The 19,311-nt window shown below is 41.6% G+C and overlaps 1 protein-coding gene and 1 long non-coding RNA gene across 4 annotated transcripts in view; one reads left to right on the forward strand and one right to left on the reverse strand.

Annotated features, from left to right (window-relative positions):
• Positions 1–14,303, forward strand: part of SYNJ2 (synaptojanin 2) — a 69,821-nt gene extending 55,518 nt beyond the window's left edge. For all 3 annotated transcript variants that reach the window (XM_085297999.1, XM_085298000.1, XM_085298002.1), the window contains 8 exons: positions 851–929; positions 2,130–2,298; positions 2,685–2,837; positions 5,459–5,593; positions 7,336–7,448; positions 8,215–8,323; positions 9,647–9,849; positions 13,151–14,303. In XM_085297999.1, coding sequence (XP_085154125.1) covers positions 851–929; positions 2,130–2,298; positions 2,685–2,837; positions 5,459–5,593; positions 7,336–7,448; positions 8,215–8,323; positions 9,647–9,849; positions 13,151–13,963 — 1,774 coding nt within the window. In that variant the 3' untranslated portion in view covers positions 13,964–14,303. The remainder of the gene's footprint in view (positions 1–850; positions 930–2,129; positions 2,299–2,684; positions 2,838–5,458; positions 5,594–7,335; positions 7,449–8,214; positions 8,324–9,646; positions 9,850–13,150) is intronic.
• Positions 5,143–16,110, reverse strand: LOC146599765 (uncharacterized). Its single transcript, XR_014894936.1, has 3 exons — positions 15,870–16,110; positions 15,119–15,194; positions 5,143–5,231 (listed from the first exon to the last, which is right to left on the reverse strand). It is a non-coding gene; the product is annotated as an uncharacterized LOC146599765 (long non-coding RNA).
• Positions 16,111–19,311: the final 3,201 nt, after the last annotated feature.

Raw genomic sequence — 19,311 nt, forward strand, 5'->3', positions numbered from 1 at the left:
TCCAGTGCTCATTCACACTCGGTAGGATTTCCTGTCTGGCTCTCATTTCTTTTGGGAGTCCTTTTGCTCATTTTTGAAGAATATGGCTTCTTGCAGTTCCAACACCTACTGAGTTTGAGAAGGAGGGTGTGATTATATCTTCTGGCAGAGCAGTTTAATTTCTTGTTGATTCTGTACAGAGGGCTCCAGCATAGCTATGAGACTTCTGTTTTGAGAAATACAGGCAAAACTGGGCAAGGCCTGACTGATGACAGCATTTGCAACCTAGGAAACAAGACCAGAAAATTGATTATGTTGTATTTAAAGCATTTGTTGATGAGGAAAGCAGATGACCTGTTGTGTGGTATGAAGTACCAAATGTAAGTCTAGGATTCAAAAGCAGCCCTACAGGAACACTAGTACCACCTTGCATGGGAAGCAAAAGAGCAAGAAAAGAAAATACTTTGTATTTTTTTATTATTTTTTATTTTTATTGCTTTACAGCTCAATGGTATTATAATCTTTTGGAGGTCTCCTGTCCTTTGAGGCAGGGGCTATGCATAGCTAAGAAAATCAGAAGGAATGTGGATGACAGACTAGATATCTTGTAAAGCACTGCTGAGATGTTTGTACTGGGGCTTTGAGGACAACTAGTAATGGACATGGTACTGGAGTCACACAAAGGGTGATAAGTGGAGAAGGAGAGCCCAGCTGCAATTCTTAGACCACCTATTCCTCCCAGAATATATAGTTGTGAGAAAAACACAGCTAAAACCAAATATGGAGCTGTACAAAACTACTGTGGTCACCTTTAGGCCTTTACACTTGCAAAGTAAAATGCARTTTTCTTTCCTCTGCCTATTTTTACTAGGATCAGTGGAGGTCAAATGCTGGTGACATTTGCAGACAGCAAGTCAGCTCTTCGTGTTATGGATATAGATGGTATCAAGGTAAGACAATTTCAAAACTATTATAGTAATTTCATACCAGATTTCTCAAGATACTCAAGTTTCTAGCTAAATCGGTAGCATTATTTCAGAAATGCTCACAGTGCTTACAAAGTCCTTAGCTCTCACARCCTTTGAGGCTTTTAATGTTTTTCGGTTTCAGGAGGGCAGAAACTGACTTTTCTTGGAGCTACTAGGCAGTGTGCAGGACCTAGCCTTATGATATCACTGCAGGATACATACACTCAGTCACTTTAAGCAGTTCTCTAGAGACTATGCATGACTTTATACCAAAGCATCCTCAGAGTTATCATTTAGAGTTTTTTGTTTTTCTTAAGTATACCAAATAAACTCCTTCTACCAAGCTGGAACAGCATGATTCATTGGCTTCTATGGCAAACAGCATCAGAAGTAGGCTTTTACCTTCCTCTCCCCTGCTCCTCCTTCCCACACACATACACTACAATTCATCAACCCCCTCATTTATGCTGAGAAAACTGTGGCTGTGCTGTAAACAACACAGAAGTAAAAGATTAAACCCCTGCACTACTTCTGTGTTGGGWGTTTTATCTTTTAGTTTGCCTCATTTCATTGATTAATTTATAGCACAGATCCAAGTATAGTTGTATGGGCACAATTGAAGGGACTGGGAGTGAAGGTGGGAAATTTTGACTTTACTGCCAAAGGTGCTATCTTTGGTACACCTCACCTGAAATGTCCCTGAGCAACATATATATATATATAAGCAGCTGTGGTCCTAATCTACTCAATAATATACTTCCCATATAGATCAATAATCATATTTGCTTGGGATTATCTGAGCAGAGGGCTTCCTTACAGATGGCAGTAAGTTCCTTTGTGTTTTAAAAAAGCCTTCTCGCTCCATTGTTATGATCACAGTATCATTTTGCTAATATTTGATGTTTCACTGTACTTCTCAGGTAATTCCTAACTGTAGCAGCAAGGCTTCTCATCTGTGAAGCTAACTTTCTTTCCAGAATATTGTTACAATCTGAAGCCTTGATTCTGATTTAGGATATGGAAGTAGAAAGCCTTTTCCTTTAACTACTGAAACGAAGCTTTAGTTACATCAGTTTCTGAAGCAGTTATACTGTAGACTGGCAACACTTGCTTATTCACTGAAGTATTCTCATTTTGATGAAGTTGCTTGGCAAAGGGAAAATAATTCTTTCTTGGTATTAGATCAGAGGCAGAACAGTGAAGATCCGGCCCAAGACCAAGGACTGGCTGAAGGGCCTTCAGGAGGAAATTACTCGAAAACGGGACAGCATTGTGCCCATGTCACCCACAGCAAACTCCTGTCTGCTCGAAGAAAATTTTGACTTTTCAAGTTTGGACTATGACTCAGAAGGTGAGCAGTATGTTTCTAAGCTAAGTTGTGAGAAGTTGCTTCACTGACTTTGGTTGCACAGAGAAGGCACAGTATGAGTGTGATTCATATCTTAGTTTGCAATGAAACCACACTTCTTAGAAAGAGGATTGTAACTAAAGCCCTGACCCAGTACTGTGCYTGTGCAGAGAACTATTGATTAGATTATTTTATCAATTTAGAGTTAAAAAATATGTTAGCAAATTGAATGCATGTTACRGTTACCTGTTTATATGCAAACTGTAATGAAAGCACAGATTACACAGGAAGCTTGTCCAAACTGCATAGTGAATTCTTTCACTGGTTGTAGGAAAAGGAAGAGAATGCATTTGCTCACAGAGTCTTTGTAAYCTAATACTTTATTTCAGGTGATATAGTGGAGGATGAAGATGATTATTTAGATGATGCTTTTTGTCAGCACCTAATAGCAGACACATCAGAAGATTTGCCTGAGGGCTCAGGACATTTTCCATCCATAGAACCTTCAAACAAATCTCCATTGCTTACTGGACAGTATAAAGGTAGATTATGTACATTTCTTGAAGTAAGATTTGAAAGCTTTTTGTTTGTTCTCCTTTTGTCTGTATTTCTCTGTTTGTATGTTGATTGTGGGTCCTTTTAATGATAGGGATCATCTTTTCAATACATGTTTATACAGTGCTGAACTCCTATTGAATCTGTGACTATAGCTGAAGCCTCAGGCATAATAGCAATACAAATAATAAAACTTAGATCTTCCTTTTCTTGTCTTCAGCGCAGGGCAGAGTACTTAGAAATGCTGGTTTCCTTTTATAGCTATGAGAAACTATGTCTTTTTATCCATTTGCTCAGCACATAGGCATAAAACACAAAATTGTCCTTACTTAATTTTCTTATCAGTGAGAGCCAGAGTGAAAAACAGAAAGAAACTGAAGCATTCCCATTGATTTAGTGATGGGCTGGGTTCTTGCCCTTGAAGCAAAAGTTGCAGCAGGGCAGTCTGGAGTAAGGTGGACTGTCCAAAAAGTTGGATTCAAAAGAAGCCTAATGTATCTCTTTTCCTATTCTATTTATTTCTGAAGAAGCTGAGGGTCACACTAGGTACTTATTCCTTCTTTTAGTGCTTTGCAAATGTGTTACTGTTTTCCTGGTCACCTGGCAAGTTTGCACGTTATTGTGAAATGACTGTGAAAAGAAGAAAAAGCAGTGAACAGAATAAGATATAAACTATACTATAAACTAACCAAGCCTGCAGTCTTATTATACTGGGATATGATCAGGACATGCTTCAATGACCAAGTATAGACAAGCTGGATCATGTATTAAAAACTTAATTGTCACAGCAAGTGATTTAGTAGTTGTCTTTCTGCTGTTCATTTGTTGATGGTACTCTCTCAGAAGTACTTTGTCTTCTGACATAAAAATGAAAACTTCAAAGGTTGAGTCAGAAGTAGAGTTCATAAAGATTAATTGAAATTCATAATTAAATTCATAAGTTTATGCAGACAGATTTTCCAAACACCCGTAGTGATACACAGCTTTCTTACCTACCTTTAAGTCCTATGCTGAGTGCAGTTTGGTCAGACCTAGAAAACTCGCCATGAGCCACAGAGTAGTCTGTCGTTATTAAATACTGTGAAACCAGTCACTAGGATATCTTGATTTCCAAACACTTCTGGCCTACTATGTGATGATTCATTAAGCTGCAGAAAATTGCAGTGATTCTTTTCACCCACACAAACTCTTCTCCACAAAAAGAATCACACAGTAAACAGAGGCTATAAAGTATAGTTTGGAGTAGGTCAAGATGGGGTCATGATCTTCCACAAACCAAAATATGATATATTGAGTCCATCTTGAAAATCCCTGTAATTTCAGATGCTTCCATAAGCTTCCAGTTCTGCCTGAGTAACTCCTAGTTGAGGGTATGATGGTTGTAAAGCTGGTATCGGACACAGATGGAAACGAAGGACAGGAGTACAATGGTGGTTTTGAGATCAGAGAATGGCATAGCCCTTGTAAAACTCATGTCCTTGGGGGCCATTGTCAAAAGCCAGCAGTCTGTTAGGGGAACAGATAGAAGGTGGTGGTTGATTTTTGTCTAGTCTTCAGTGCTCCTACCAGAAGTTCAAGCCATGTCTTTGGGTGCTTGTGTGACTCCCTGGTTCCTACTGATGAGCCATATCTGTAGCTCAGAAGCAGTGAAAATGCAGAGAGAAGGGTGGGAAGCGCTGGGCAGATACAGTCTATCTCTCTGCGGCTACCATCTGGTGCTGAGTGGGAGCAGGAAAYTGCAAGGCAGCTCAGTCTTCCCTGCAGAGCACAGCTTTCAGGAAAACAGGAACTTGTGTAAAAAAGCCTAAAATATAAGGGACTGCTGCTAATTCCTTAATTCCTTCCCCATCCTCTCCAAGCCACAGGGACAAAAATAAATCAGATGGATTTTGAAGTCCAGAAGAACATAGCTGCCTGGCTGGACAGTGCAGGGAAGTGAGAGAACCAAAGTGAAAGCTCTCACCTTAGCAATCTGTTTCCTGGGAGACTAGAGCAATCCCTGCTCCTCATCTCTGCAGCTGTCAGAGATGGTTAGACAGGAAGAAAAATAGTRTAATAGTCTACTCTTCTAAGGTGCAGCCCAAGACTATCAGATGAAAGGCATTGCGGAAAGCAAAGGTGTGGTGAGTGAGCTATTCAGCTAGACTACTTCTGGCATAAAAACAGTCCTTGTGAGCAAGGAAAATTGGCCAGTCCTCTGAGGGAATGTCTGTGTTCAGGAAGGAAGAACAAAGGATTGACCACGATTAGCCTCCTTGTGGTTGTCACATCATAGTTTGATTGATAGGGGATTGCTGCTACGTCTTTCTGTGCAAAGTTCACAGTCTAACAAGGTGACTAGTAACCCAGGTAGTCTCTGGTTCATGAACAATTAGTAAATGCTGGAAAAGGAAAGAGAGAGGTGTTTGATAAGAGGGTAGATTTTTCCAGGAGTGGTAACAGGGAGATTATTCAGGGAGAGCAAACAGTATGAAAGGAACCACATGTCATTGCTCTGAGACACCTGATTCAGGTTTACCATTCATAGTTGTCTCTCTCCTGACTGCCCAGCTTCAGACCATCTCCTTCAGTGATTACCTAATACAGATACTTTCTAATATTCCTCTAGATGACACGGACCTGGCCGATTTGAAGCGGGAGCTGGAAGCAAGCAGGGAACGCCACCGGCGGTCTCCAAGCAGATCTCTATCTGTTCCTAACAGACCTCGGCCACTCCAGCCTCCACAGAGGCCTCCCCCTCCTGGTGAGTTTAACTTTCTTTAATGTTGTGTTGGCCCCAGCTGAACATGTTTTCCTCTGTTCTCCTCTGCCCTGGCCCCATTTCTTGGTGTCAAAGAAAGTGGYACCTGGCTCTGAAATGTCAGGGTATTGATGTGTTTGTATTCGCTTCCCAGTCTGTTTCAGTCTGACTGTGGCTGCAGTTAGCAATGGGGGAAGTTTGTGTTCAGGGTGACAGGTACTCCATGAAGTAATGCCCTGTACTTTAGTGAGGATGTAATGGTCCATATGTTTCATACTAACTCGTCGCTTACACTAGCCAGTTGTGACRGTGAAAATTAAATACCCATATTGATGCCTGTTGGCTTTCAAAGTCGCTGAGCATTGCTTATGGTTTCTTTGTTTCTGACTTAATTGTTAATCTTCCTTTTAAAAGCTTTGACAACATGCTTGTTCTCGACAATCATTTGTGCTTTTCCACTTTGTAAGTAATTCTTGCTTGCTTCTGTGTTTAGGAATGAACTGCAGAGTGGCTTATGATTTTTAGTGAGGTACAAAGGCAAAGTCATGCTGTTCACTTAAGTTCTACTCAGCTGGGAGGCCATCAGTGCTCCTATTTTTATGGCTACTTCTGGACTAATGGTGTTTGCTAGACCAGCGTAATCATTTTGGTCTTCTGTATCATAGAATCGTAGAATCAGTAAGGTTGGAAGGGACCTCTGGAGATCATCTAGTCCAACTTTGCCGCTCAGTAGGGTCATCTAGAACATGTTAGACAGGGTTGCACCCTGGCAGGCCTTGAAGGTCTCCAGAGAAGGAGACTCCTCAACCTCTCTGGGCAACCTGTTCCAGCGCTCTGTCACTCTAACAGGGAAGAAATTCCCCCTCACGGTCAGGCTGAACTTCCTGTGCTTCAATTTCTGCCCATTGCCTCTTGTCCTGTCACATGGGACAACTGAAAAGAGTTTGTTCCCGTCCCCTTGACACCCTCCCTTCAGGTACTCATACACATTAATAAGATCCCCCCTCAGTCTTCTCTTCCCCAGGCTGAAGAGGCCCAGCTCTCACAGCTGTTCCTCATAGGGCAGATGCTCCAGCCCTCTGATCATCTTCGTAGCCCTATGCTGGACTCTCTGCAGTAGCTCCATGTCTCTCTTGTCCTGAGGAGCCCAGAACTGGACACAGTACTCGAGATGAGGCCTGAATGACACATGCCATGCATATTTTTCACAGCCAAAAATGTCTCGTCTATATGTTTTCCAGTCATAACTTAAAGGCTCCATCAGACTCACTGCTGGAAAATGAGCTCTTCAGCATTATTCCCATTCATTTTTGAATTTGTTGCCCAGAAGTGACAACGCTGACATCTCTATTTCTGTGCCTAAAATGCAACATTAATACTCAGCTGAGATTATTAATTAAAATGATGAACTAGGAAATTGCTTCCAGAAACAGTATTCTGTGCTGAGATTTTGTCATCAAAAAGGGAGACCTTAGGCTAGACCAGTAACAGTCCACTCCAGCATACCTGCTAGATTCCTCTAGATCTTTACCTTGTCTTCAGCACCCAGCCAGAGCAGACTTAGGATCCCTGGCATCCCACAGGAAGGTCTGGCATAATATGCCCATTCCCTGAGGAGCAGAGAGGGTGAAACCACCTCTTTTATTAATCACAAGCACTTTCACGGGGTATCAGTTTTGTTCCGTTGTAGGTAAAATATTGTATTAGCTCTTTAATGTAAAAAGCCAGTTTTGTTCCCCTTTCAGCTGGAACATCGGGCAAAAAGTCCCCTTCAGACGGTTCCCTCTCTCCAGGAAGCCAGCCTGCCTGCTCCATCTTGGCAACAGCAAAGCTGCTACCCGGAGCCCCTCAGCAACCAGTGAGTCCTGCTGCTCAGTGTGGTCATTTGGTATCATCCTGGTCTCCCCCATCCGCACAGGTTCTGAACATCATGTATGTGATCTGCCTGTCATTAAAGGAAGGAAGTCTGCTACTTACCTGAGCTGAAAATGCTAACCTGAATGTGTTGTCCTGTAATGGTAGGGAGTAGGTCCAGCTGGGCTCCAGAAAACTTGGTACTAAATTGCCAGAAAATAGAAAGGCCAGAGAGGCAGAGGAAGAACGTGGCAAGACCAAGACGTTATTGGTTTATTTTACATGTTGCTTTTTGATGGTTGCTGACTTGAATTTTCAGGACCATGAGGAAAGGGGTTTAATTCTTTTCTCTACTCTCCTTTATGGACTACACCAGTGCCCAGCATACAGGGAAGGTCTTGACCATTGCTAGAAGGCTGCCAGTCATCTCAGCAGGGAAACAAGGACTTGAATGTGGAAATATCTCCCCCTCTGCTGTCTTCTTAGATGAGATCTCAAACGTATTGAACAAAAGGGGATGRCTAAGGGACCAGCCATGGTAGTGTGCTATCGGCTTGTCATCTCGGCTGGTAGCAAAGATCTAATAGCTGCCAGATGTCTCCTCTCACCACTGTTGCTGCATTATTTATAGATCGTTGAATAGTCACCAACAAGATCGGAATATTACTTGAATGGTGTGTGAGCTTAGCTGTGAGATTATATAGGTGTACAAGAAAAAAGTTGTCTCAAGATTATTCATTCTCTCTCTCTCTCTTTTTTTTTTTTTTAAGCCTAAAGTCCGGACTGGAATAAGTAAACCTTATAATGTCAAGCAGATCAAAACCACAACAGCTGAGGAAGCAGAAGAAGCTATTCGATGTCTTATGGAAGCTAAAGGAGGTGAGCATAGCTTTCTAATGGCCTTTTAAAGTCTTTACTTAAAGAAAACTACTGGTGTATTCATCCTCCTTCTATCATAGCCCAGATGCACTTATTTCTATTCAGAAGCTCAGCTAAACACTGACATTCTTGCAAGATTATATTTAGTGTTTTCTGTCAATTTTGATAATACTAGCCTTTTTGTTTCAAGATGACTCTAAATGTACATTTTGTTGTAGAGCTAGTTCCTAGGAGCACCTTGGGCTATTTATGTCCAGATTTAGTCTGAAAAGTTACAAGATACAGATGAAATCTTCCTCAACTGATACKGTCTGTTTTCAGCTCCATTTAGTGAATGCTCACTGCTCCAAGCAGAACTGCAGAGCAATACAGCTGTGAGGAAAATAACCAGGATTCTCTTCAAGTTTATACAGCAAGTATAGTTATTACTTAGTTGAGGGTTCAGACCACTGAACCTTGAATATCTAAGCTAAAAGGCTACTCCCTGCATAGACTCTCCATCTAGTTCCTGGAGAGGAGAGGTTCTTGCAAGGACAAGTTAGAGCAGGAAACTAGCTTAGGTACTGAAACTTTGGCAGTATGAATATACCCTCCAGGGTTGCAGGTGACGTTGCAAATGTAAAAGAATGCAGTAGGACTCAGATTCCTTCCTGAGTTTGCAAGCCTCTCAGTTCATCAGAAAAACATCTCTTTTCATTTGTAAATAGAGCAAATGTAGTCTGGAATAGGTACGGTAAATATCATAAAATTTCATTAAAAACATTTTGATTGATGTTTGTTCCTCAGAGAGCATAGTATACTTGTTTTTGAACTCAGATATACTTTTCCTTAATTTTGAAATCCACATTATGCATTTTACTCAGTTTGAGTACAGAAATTAGTCTGGTCAGGTTCACTTTCAAACTCTTGTGCTGTATTACCACTTGGCATTCACAGTTCTTCCCAAATTAGCCTGCAGGAGGAGCTTAGTATCGTTACCTGCTTTATCCAGATGAGGCAGCCAGGGCAAAAGGAGACTCTGGGCTTGAGTCCAGTACTCCTGTATTCCCAGTCAGTGTTTTATTTACTTGGCCAAATGGAAACATGTTGCTGTTTTGGTGTGAAATACTGTGGACAGGGAAAATTTTCACCAACTGCCTTTTAGAAATGTAAACATTCTAGTGACAGGATAGCACAGGTCTGTGGTTATTTCTAAAACCTGTATTCCTGGCCTGAGCAGTATTTCCCTTAGGCACGCACGTTTTGGAAAACACGATCATGAAAAACATTGGTCTCTGCTACATTTCTAATCACTATGAGACACTAATAGTTTTTACTTTTCAGGATTACAGGAAGATGCACTAAAGCCTGCTCTAGCCAGAAACCAAATGTTCACTAAACCTGAACCTCTTTCCAGCATCACAAAATCACCATCTTTTCRAGGGTCGCAGGTAGGACCAGTACTTGTGCCCCATCGCCCACCACCCAAAGTTCCAACTACAAAGAAGCCAGTACCCGTGCAAAGGACCGGAGTCAAGGTTGAAAACGTAAGATAGTTGCACAAAATGCATCCAAACTTCATTACACTCTGTGAACATTGGCAAAAGGGGTGGGCTGTTAAACAGTTCATGTGAAGTCCTATCACTTATACTGTATCCAGTTCTTAATCAGCAGGCACTGAAATGGTTTTGTGTATTGCAGTCATCAAGTCATCAAACATACTAAGCAACCAGGAAAGGAAAGGGAATGGTTTGTAGATCATCATTATGTACTTTAGCAAAGTTGTAACTAATTTGAGTTACCCTTATTTAGCCTTTCTGTTTGTCCATTCATCCTCTTAGGTTTTGTTGCTCTTCTTCTGGTTTCTCTAAACCTTCTCAAGATATGTGGAACTATCTTGTCTCTAATATTCTGCTTCCTCTGTATCTCCAAATTGCATCAGTTTCATCTAGGAGGAAATTGTCATAAATTGCTGTCTCATTTGGGAGCCATCTCCCATACTGCTTTTCATCTGTCTGTATTTCTGCTCTTTGACTGTGAAGCATCAGAACCATCTCCACATCAGCAATGTCTAGATTTTCTTAGGAAAATCAGGAAGACTTTCTCTTGCTAGACAGAAAACTAGTGTTTCAGTCAAACTGAACAATTTTATTTTTCTTTTCTTGGTCTTACATCTATCCAAAAGTTGTAGTTCAGCCTGGAAAAAAAATTACGTAGAAACAAAATCAGTTGCAACAAAATTTTTATCTTAAAAAAAATTTGTCTTCAAATCAAAAATCTACATGAGTCAAAATGGAATGATTTTGCTAATTCAGAGGAGAATTCCTGGCCCAGCAAAGCTTCAGTTGTAGACTCTTCGTGCACAATTCCACCATTTAAATGACAAATTTGTAATACTGATGGGCGAGAGATCTGAAAACTGAAACAAAATACTACTTGCTTGCAAAATAATGACTAGAAAAGGCTCTCCAGAGAGGAAGACTGYACTAGCCATTATGATTTTAATTGGAAACGCAGCTTCAGCTTCCTTCTCAGCCACAGATATTTGTGCTGATCAGAGATAAGTCACACATGTATCTCATGCTGCCTAAGCCTCATTCTTCTTATGCCTTTAGCCTTGAGTCCTAAATTGCAATGCTATAAATCTCCATTCAGCTGCTCCTTACTTCAGAGATATTCAGACTCTACAGGCCTCCGAGTTTGATCTTCCCTTCTCTCTCAGCATCTAAATTGGACTTCCATGACCAGCAGAGGAATGAATCACTTTTTAAAATTAAATGATTACAAAGCCAAATATACCAAAACTCTCAACAAGAATCCATGAAAACACCTTTCCAAGCACAGAACTTTCCTGAATCACTAACTTGCAGAAATAACTTCCTTCTTGTATGTTCTCTGTGGATCAGTTCTGAATTTATTTTCTGAACAGTGATCCAGCTTTACCTAGAAAGATGGAGAGCATCAGCCACCTAGCATAGCCTATAGCTTGAAGGAGTGGGGAGGCGCATGCRTTATCAGAGATGTAGGCTTGAAGTGTCAGGTGTCACGCTGAGGAAGAAATCAAATCTATTCAGCTTTTCAAGAGATTTCACTCACTGTTTAGACCCCCGACTTTGTCACCCCCAGCGCTCTTTGACTGCCTGAGTATTAAGGGACATACTAAGCTTTATCTAAAAGGCTGAGTGGAGGTGCGCCTCTTCAGGAAAGAGTTCTGCCACAAGTCCCAGGTAGACAGGGGCATCTAATGTGCAGGATTTAAGATTCATCTCTTTTTCACCACAATATTTTCTTTTGCCCACATGATGAGTATTGATAAATATTGTCTCTGTTGATTTGAGACAGCCTCTTGATTGGTAYGCTGGTTTGGGTCCTGTTCAGAGACATCTGAATTCCACTAAATATCCACTTTATAATGGGATTCTGCCTTTCACTTAGGGCTTTTAATTCTACTTGAGTGCAAGTGCTTAAAAATACCAACCTGTAGGTGTTGTATTTTTAATCTGTCTCTGCGTCAGGTCTCTACTGCGGAGATAATAGCTCTTCACCTCCTAGAGCTGCCGAAATGATGATTTAATGGTGAAAGCAGTTTAAGTATGAGACAGAGGCAAATACAACCTTTTAAATGCTTCCTTTGTTAGAACTCCTTCTAGAAAGCTCTTTTATAAGTCATTAGGACTCCTGTTTTACCTTCCTCTGTAAAGGCATTCACACCTTCTTTATAGTGGAGTTTGTGCAATCTCTATTTAGCAGAATCACAAAAGAAAAAAAAAGAAACAACAGAGATGTGCCCTTTCCTTTCCTTAAACTTTCAGTAATAAGGAATAGTCAGTTTATTTCATTTTTATCTTATAAAAAGGGCACTTCTGGAGGGTGCTGAGAGGGTCTGATATTCAGATGTCAGCTATATGAAATCATCTACACAAATTTATCTATTTCAGTTTGACTCCTTCCACTCCTTCCTCCATCTGAGTGAGTTTAGATGGCAGTTGTGTACTTCAAAAACCTCTATCCAGTCCACCTCTCTCTTTGAAAAAGGCATGCAATATGTAGGCAATTTAAGAACAGCATATAGACAGAAACAGCAGAAGATAAGTTATTATGAAACATTTACCAAATTTAGAAGGCTGTATATTATCTTTTAATACTATAGCAGACTATAAAGAATTAAAATGTTTGCATTCAGCCACACAGAGTGAGGGATCTGAAGCAGCCCCTACCCTATTGGCCTACTCTGGCCTTCAGTTAAAATTTATGTATTTTTAGATAGAGAATATGCGCTGAATTCCACTTACAGTTTATTTTTAGCTTCAGTCCCTAGCATCAGTGAGTCAGGACAGAGCCATTAATGCATTTCTTGGGTTTAGCTTAATCTAATTTTCCTTCAACCTTCTGTATCAAAAGATAATAAAGGCAGGTACTAGTGGCCCCATTAATTTAGCCCTCCCTGTGCCTTCTTGCTTAAATTATATTACAGTCAGCAGAGAGATGTAACAAATAAATAACTCTTCAGAACAATGTTGATTTGGCCCTGAGCAAAATCCTAATGTGAAAGGGAGATGGTCAGAAAGAGATGAATTTTTCATACAGGGAGTGAGCAGGCTTTAGGAGCCTTATCCCCGTACTACACCCTGTAAATGAACACTGGTCCAAGGCATGATGCCTTAAAACAGAACTAAGCAGGTGTAGTTTAAAACTGTGTTGTCAAGCCTCCTCTTTGTACGGCTTTATTTTTCTTCTGGTACTCTCAGTTTTTCTCAAGTATGCCATCAATAAAATTCACATTAGAACTGCCTCATAGTTTAAGATTCCATTTTTGTTTTCATCTCTCTTCTTCCTTTTCCCCCTCAGGCTGTATCTACAGAGGAGCAGTTTGACCAGGAGACAGCGCATTCTCCTTTTGGCTTGCCAGAGCCTTGTCCAGAAGCTGGAGCTATTCTTAGTCCCACTAGGATTATTCCAGTCCCTAAACCCAGAACAACACAGCCTGGGAAGTCTCAGGAGAGCAGAGGAAGCAGTGAAAGGCAGCCACCATCACTAAGCATGGCTGAGGCCAGCGTGCTGCCTCCTCAGAATACTTCCTTTGCCCCAAAGGTGCCACCACGAAGAAAGAAGTCAGCTCCTGCAGCTCTTCATCTGCAAGTTCTCCAGAGCAGTGACAACCCTCTTTTTAGAGGATTAATGTTCAACTCCAACAACAATAGTCCTGGGCTCTGCTCCCAGACACAGGACTCTGGTGTCCTTCCTGTTCACCCCCCCCAGTCTACTCTCTTAGGTCCTATTTCTTCTGCCAGCCCAGAGAATAACACAGCTAAGCAGTTCGCTCCAAATGCCTCAGAYTTGATTGCTGACCTTCAGGGCTCTCCTGTACCTGACAGCCAGCACCCACAGCTCTCAGATGCCAGCTCCTTTGCAGAGAACACCAATCTTTTGGACCTRGACACAGATTTTTCCTGCCCTCTTTCCATACAGGCAGCATCAACTACTTCTCCAGCACACGCTTCAGAAGATTTAAAACTCCTCAGTTCAAAAGATTTCAGTCACTGGGTGACATTTAGTGATGATGAAGACAATGGTGCATTGTCAGAGGGGTTCAACAAACTGCTTTTCTTGGAACAAAACAAAAATACCTTGGAGAACACACATGCTAATTTAGAATTGTAAAGTTTGTYTCCTTAGTGTTCCTGTAGAAATCATAATTAGAATGCAAATTACAATGAATTTTTTGCACAAAGACCTGTATTTCAGGAAATGTATCATCAGGTAACACTACATTTCATTTTCATGTTTAAAAACAAAAAGGTACTGCCCCTGGAGGGAAGTGTACTGAGTATATACAATCTAACTGCTTGTTTGAAAAGTTCTTTATTTTAAATTATTTCTTTTTATTAATCTATCTTAAAATGTTTTATTTCAGGTACAAATCATATGTAAGAGCATGTAATGTACAGGGAAAAAAAAAAGAACATTTTCCTGTGAAAATTGTGTATCAACCAAAAAATAAAGCACCCTTATCTTAAATAGTTAGACTGCTGTAGTTATTCTGGAACAAACACCCATAAAGAGAACGTATATACCAGTATCACTGCAGCAGTATCATTATGGTGTTAAGGTTCTGTCAGTAAGTCTCCACTGTGGAAATAAACAAGTCGTCTTAAGTTAGCTGCAGGCCTGGAGATCCCTATTATTTATGTTGTTAAAATGTCATCCCTGTCTATAAAGTAAAATAAAAAGTATGTGCTGTGAGGCTGTAAAGCAGAAACACTAGGAATTGGGTAGTGCCCATTTTGAAAGAAATACTTGGGGTTACTCCAGACCAGGCAAGTGAACCCCTGTATTACAACAGACCCCCTTCTAAGTGCTATGCTCTTTATGGTAATGTGTCTAAGGATAGTTATTCTAAAGAATTAAGTGTTGTTTCAAAACATGATTCTAGTTTGCACTGAGATCAAAGGCATCTCTGGTTGGTTCTCTGCCACCTTTCCAGACAGCATCTTGGTTTTTGTTGCAGGCCATCCTCCTCTAAACACTGTGCTGTCCAGTCACATTACATATTGACCATTACAGTCCCTTTTGGAAGAGACTGTGCAGTCTGCTTGTATGTACTACGTGTGTGCAAAAATTGTAGAAAAATGGTGATTAGGTAAGGCCAGCTGATTATAGAGGACATTAACATATTAATGTATTATGCTAAAGGCACTTTAATAATTCATTAATTGTGTCCCTGTTCCCATTCTGCTTCTTGGTAGGAAAATGCCGTATTATGGTCACATGAATTAAATGCAGATGAGGGAAGACCCGGTCTTGGAACTTACTTACCTTTACACAGGTGCGACGAGGGCTGATAAATCCTGAAACTAAGCCACAAGAGCATGACTGGGGCTGGCAGACCCTCCTGCAGAAAGGGATGGTGGCTTACAGCTTAATGACGAGTTTACCCACTCCCTGCAGAGATCAACTTGGGCACAGAGCTGGTTGGGTGGGGGGGGGGGTTAGCAGAGCTATTGCATTTTCTGTTCATTTCTGCTAATCATCAACCACTCGGGCTATTATTTGGTATCAGGGAAGGCTCTGCTAGTGCTTCCCATTAACCTCAGCAGAGATATTAAAGCCGCAATGCAGTAGAGAGCCGGGTAGAAATGAGGAACAATGCGATACCTGAACATGGGCTGGGAAGCCTAGAAAGGGAGCTAGAAATGTTGGCAACCACATCTACAACTAAGGACAAGTTTACAAAGCGGGTGTACTGCTATAAATAAAGCTGTTGCTCAAGTGCTCTGTGCCTCAGTCCAGGGAGCAGTGCACCGACTAACAAGGAAGCAACAGCAGTCATCTGCTCTGCGTAAGTTCCTGCAAATAAAAGGGTTAAAAGAAAGAAGATCATGCTTTAAGGGTTCTGAAAAATAGTAGCAGGAGGGCCGCACCCTCCCTTCCCACCATTACAACTGTAGAAACTGCAGGCAGCTGTTTCCTGTGTGTCTGCTTTGCTTTCCTCTTATATTTGCCAAGCAGTCCATCAAGAGTCTATAGGTGAATGTTTAAGGTGAGATTATATAGGTCACATACTTACCATGGAGTGCTCAGGCAGTATTGCGGCTCAGCTCAAGCAGACTTGGCCTTCACAATGATGTCCTCTTGCTCATCTGTTAGCAAACCAGCAGGCCTGCTTCTCAAAAGCCCATCTGTAGTGATAGATGTGGCAAGCTCATTCTTTTCCCTAGGAAAACTAAAAAAGTGCTTTGTTCTCAGCTGCTTAGTGGGAAGTCAGTCAGTCACGTTCTTACTATTATTACCTAGTGCGCTCAGTGTCATTGCCAGATTCTGGATGCAAGATGTTCTGTAAGGGCCAGTTCTGCCTTTATCTGAGCACCTGCTAGCCTCCGCTGCCCCCTTGTTTTGCAGCTACTCTTAAAAAAACAAACAAACAAAAAAAACCTCAAAGGCCAAACCAATACAACCCAGTGCTAAGGTTGGTTGTTATGTGAGTAGCAGTTTAACATGATAGAAGATTGGTGAATCATGSTGAAGCAGGATAGGTGGTTCCCTACAAGACGACACAGCCTCATCTTGCTCCTCTTAAATAATATTTTATATATAAAACACACATAAACACACAGACCACACACATCATAGTAAATATTCATGAGCACATTTCAGTATAAAGCATTATGAGCAGGAAAAAAAAAATGTATGTTATATGACCGTATCCAGCATTCTGTGCAAAGATAATTAACAGCTCTAGGACAGCTAATTTACATGTTAATGAAACTTATCAAGAAAGCCAATTAAAAAGTGGATTTATACAAGTCAAATAAAAGTTGTCTTATTACTCTACTTGAATAAGAGAAGTATCTGGCCTTTAGTGTTATGTCTGTGTATGTGGCAAACTACCCATTAAAGTTTGATTCCCTGCAGCCAGCTGGTTTATACCACCAGTGACAGCATACACCGTTCAAGCACGACAAACCAAGGGGAAGGAACAGACGACAATCCAGYTGAAAAGGTTACAGTGAAGAACGAGGAATCTGTTGCCTCAATTTATTAGCCTTCACCTTTGGGTTTAATACCCCAACTAGTGTTTGTCAAAGGCATATGCAGGGACCTCGGTTCTAGTTTTATTGTCCAGGACAAGCTAAGCACAGTCAGACCTGCTCTGCACTTGGGAAACTATTATAGAAAACRCAGAGATAGCAAGAAGTGCTGATTTGTTCTTTCTCGCTCAGGATTAAGCCAGGCCCCCACCATAAGGCAAAAAGAGAGACAAGGTAACCAGAACTGGCATTCAGGTGATGTCCAAAACTGGGGAACCCACGGCATTGCCTTGACCTCCTTACAGCCCAATCTCACAGAGAAGGGGCTGTTTTTTCCATCCATGGAAATAGTGGTCTCAGTGATAACTGACAATCTTGAGGGCTTCAAATCCTCAAGTGTCCAACTTCTTAGAAAACATCATGAAGCATCCGGCCCTGCTCCTTAGATATGTCAGTTTGGGAATCCAGCAACCGGAAATCTCAGAAATGTTCTTTGACCCTGGCTGTAAACCCAGCTATAAATGATTTACCAGCTGCAACTATATATGTGCCTGTATATTAATTTAATGGGAGAGACTGCTGCAAGAGAGTAACACTGTGCGAGTCTGCCCAACACCCAGAAGCTAACAACTTCAATTGTTCAGCTGCGTTCGTGTTTGCCAGGAGACCGTCTGGTAAGTAAGTGGGTCTCCTCAGTAAAGCAGCTGCTTGCCTGCAGAGGTAAAGCAGAGCAATGTTTTGAAACACTGTAGGGAGAAACTTCTCATTACCACCTTTATCCTAATTTGATCATTAGGCAAAGCACAGCTACTTTTCATAACCTCCCATCCCTCCCGTCTTGCTGTACTTGCAGGTGGGCGGTGGGGATTTGCCCTCCTCTTCTTCATGTAACTAGCCAAAAAAATAAACCCATTCCTGGAATTCCCCCTCCTCTTCCACCATTTCCCCCAAAAAGGAAATCCTCAGCCAGCCAGGGAACCTTCCTCCAGCTTTCTCCTTTCTTCCATCATGCATGCTGATGAGAAGGGAAGACAGCAGAGGAGCTTGGCCCCTCTTACCTTCCTCCCATAGACAGACCTCACAGCTTCCAAAGCACCAGCTGGACCCCAGTTACCTTCTGGCATTTGCACACCTCTCTCCTGTCAGCTCCCACAAAAAAAGCAAGAACTATAACACCTGAGCATATGTTATCTCTTCTGACCTTTTTTCTGGTGGTTCTCCGCAGCATTCCACGATTCACCAGTGGGCCTGGTTCCCCTCCTCGATGGCCCTTGGTGACAAGCGTAACCCATGGGAGGCGGTCCTGGGGCCAGGCAGTGCAGGGCCAAAGGAGGATGCCAGTTCTCCTTCACCCATTGCCATATGAAGCTACACAAGCATCGCTGTAGGCCAGGGGGCAGCAGGTGCCTGATGGGGCACTACAGGAGAAAGACAAAATCCTGCTTCCTGGCTGTTCGGTATCATCYATTTAGATAACCCAAATAAACACCAGCACTTGGCACTTTAAAGCAGGTTCCTGAGAGCAAACTACAGCTAAAGAACAGGACACGGTGGCAGTTCTGTGTCTTCCCTTCTGTCAAGACTGGTTTTCACCAACCTCCTGCTCATGTCGCACTATGGAAGCGCTGCATCCACAGAGCCAGTGATTTCTGGGAAATAACTCCCTTTGTGTAGGCAGTACAATAAGATGATTTTTATAAAAGATACAGAGAATAAAAAAACTCCAACAACAGTACAGTCATGCATAGAAAGTTTAGAAAAGCAAATGAAAGCAGAGGATGGAGAAAAATAAAACCCCTGACTAAAGCTCACATTGACGTTACTTATGGCATTTGCAGGAACTAACAAGATACGCAGTGGACTGCAAACACTGCTCCGACTGCAGCCTGCGGAGAYATACTTGAGCTTGTTACACCATTGCTCTTTCTTGACTATTTGGATGTATACTGTACAGCAACACAAGCACTCTAAAAAGATGAGGTGGGAATGGAGTTTTCCTTTAGCATATTTCTAGTGGAAAAAAAAGCACTTTTCATAACTTCCCTTCAAGAAAATCAAATTGCAGCTTGCCAGCTGCCATCAATTCCTCCCTATAGACTGATCAGTTTTCCTAGTGGGTGATCACTGAGGCAAAAATGAAAATCAATATATTCCAGAATTTCTATTCTGCTCCSCAAAATTTTGGCTTTTACCTTTTTGTCCAAAATTAAAAATTTGAAAAGATAGATACCAACATTTTCACCAGAATGAAAATTTCTGCTCTCTAGTTAGCTACAGTGCCTAGCACAGTATAGCACAAATCACAGTGAAAGCCTGTCCGCACTACTGTAATSACAGCAGTTAAAGGCTTGATGACCACAGGTACCAGAAATACCAATACAGTTGTGCAAGAGTGCTGGGCAACCATGGGGAAGACTGAAATTCCTATCAGTGCTCCCTCTGTGCCTTGCTATGTTACTCTTGGATGCCACAGTGCAGATT

Source organism: Rhea americana, unplaced genomic scaffold (assembly GCF_003343005.1).
Source record: "Rhea americana isolate MKP2758 unplaced genomic scaffold, rheAme1 scaffold_134, whole genome shotgun sequence".
Lineage (NCBI taxonomy): Eukaryota > Metazoa > Chordata > Aves > Rheiformes > Rheidae > Rhea > Rhea americana.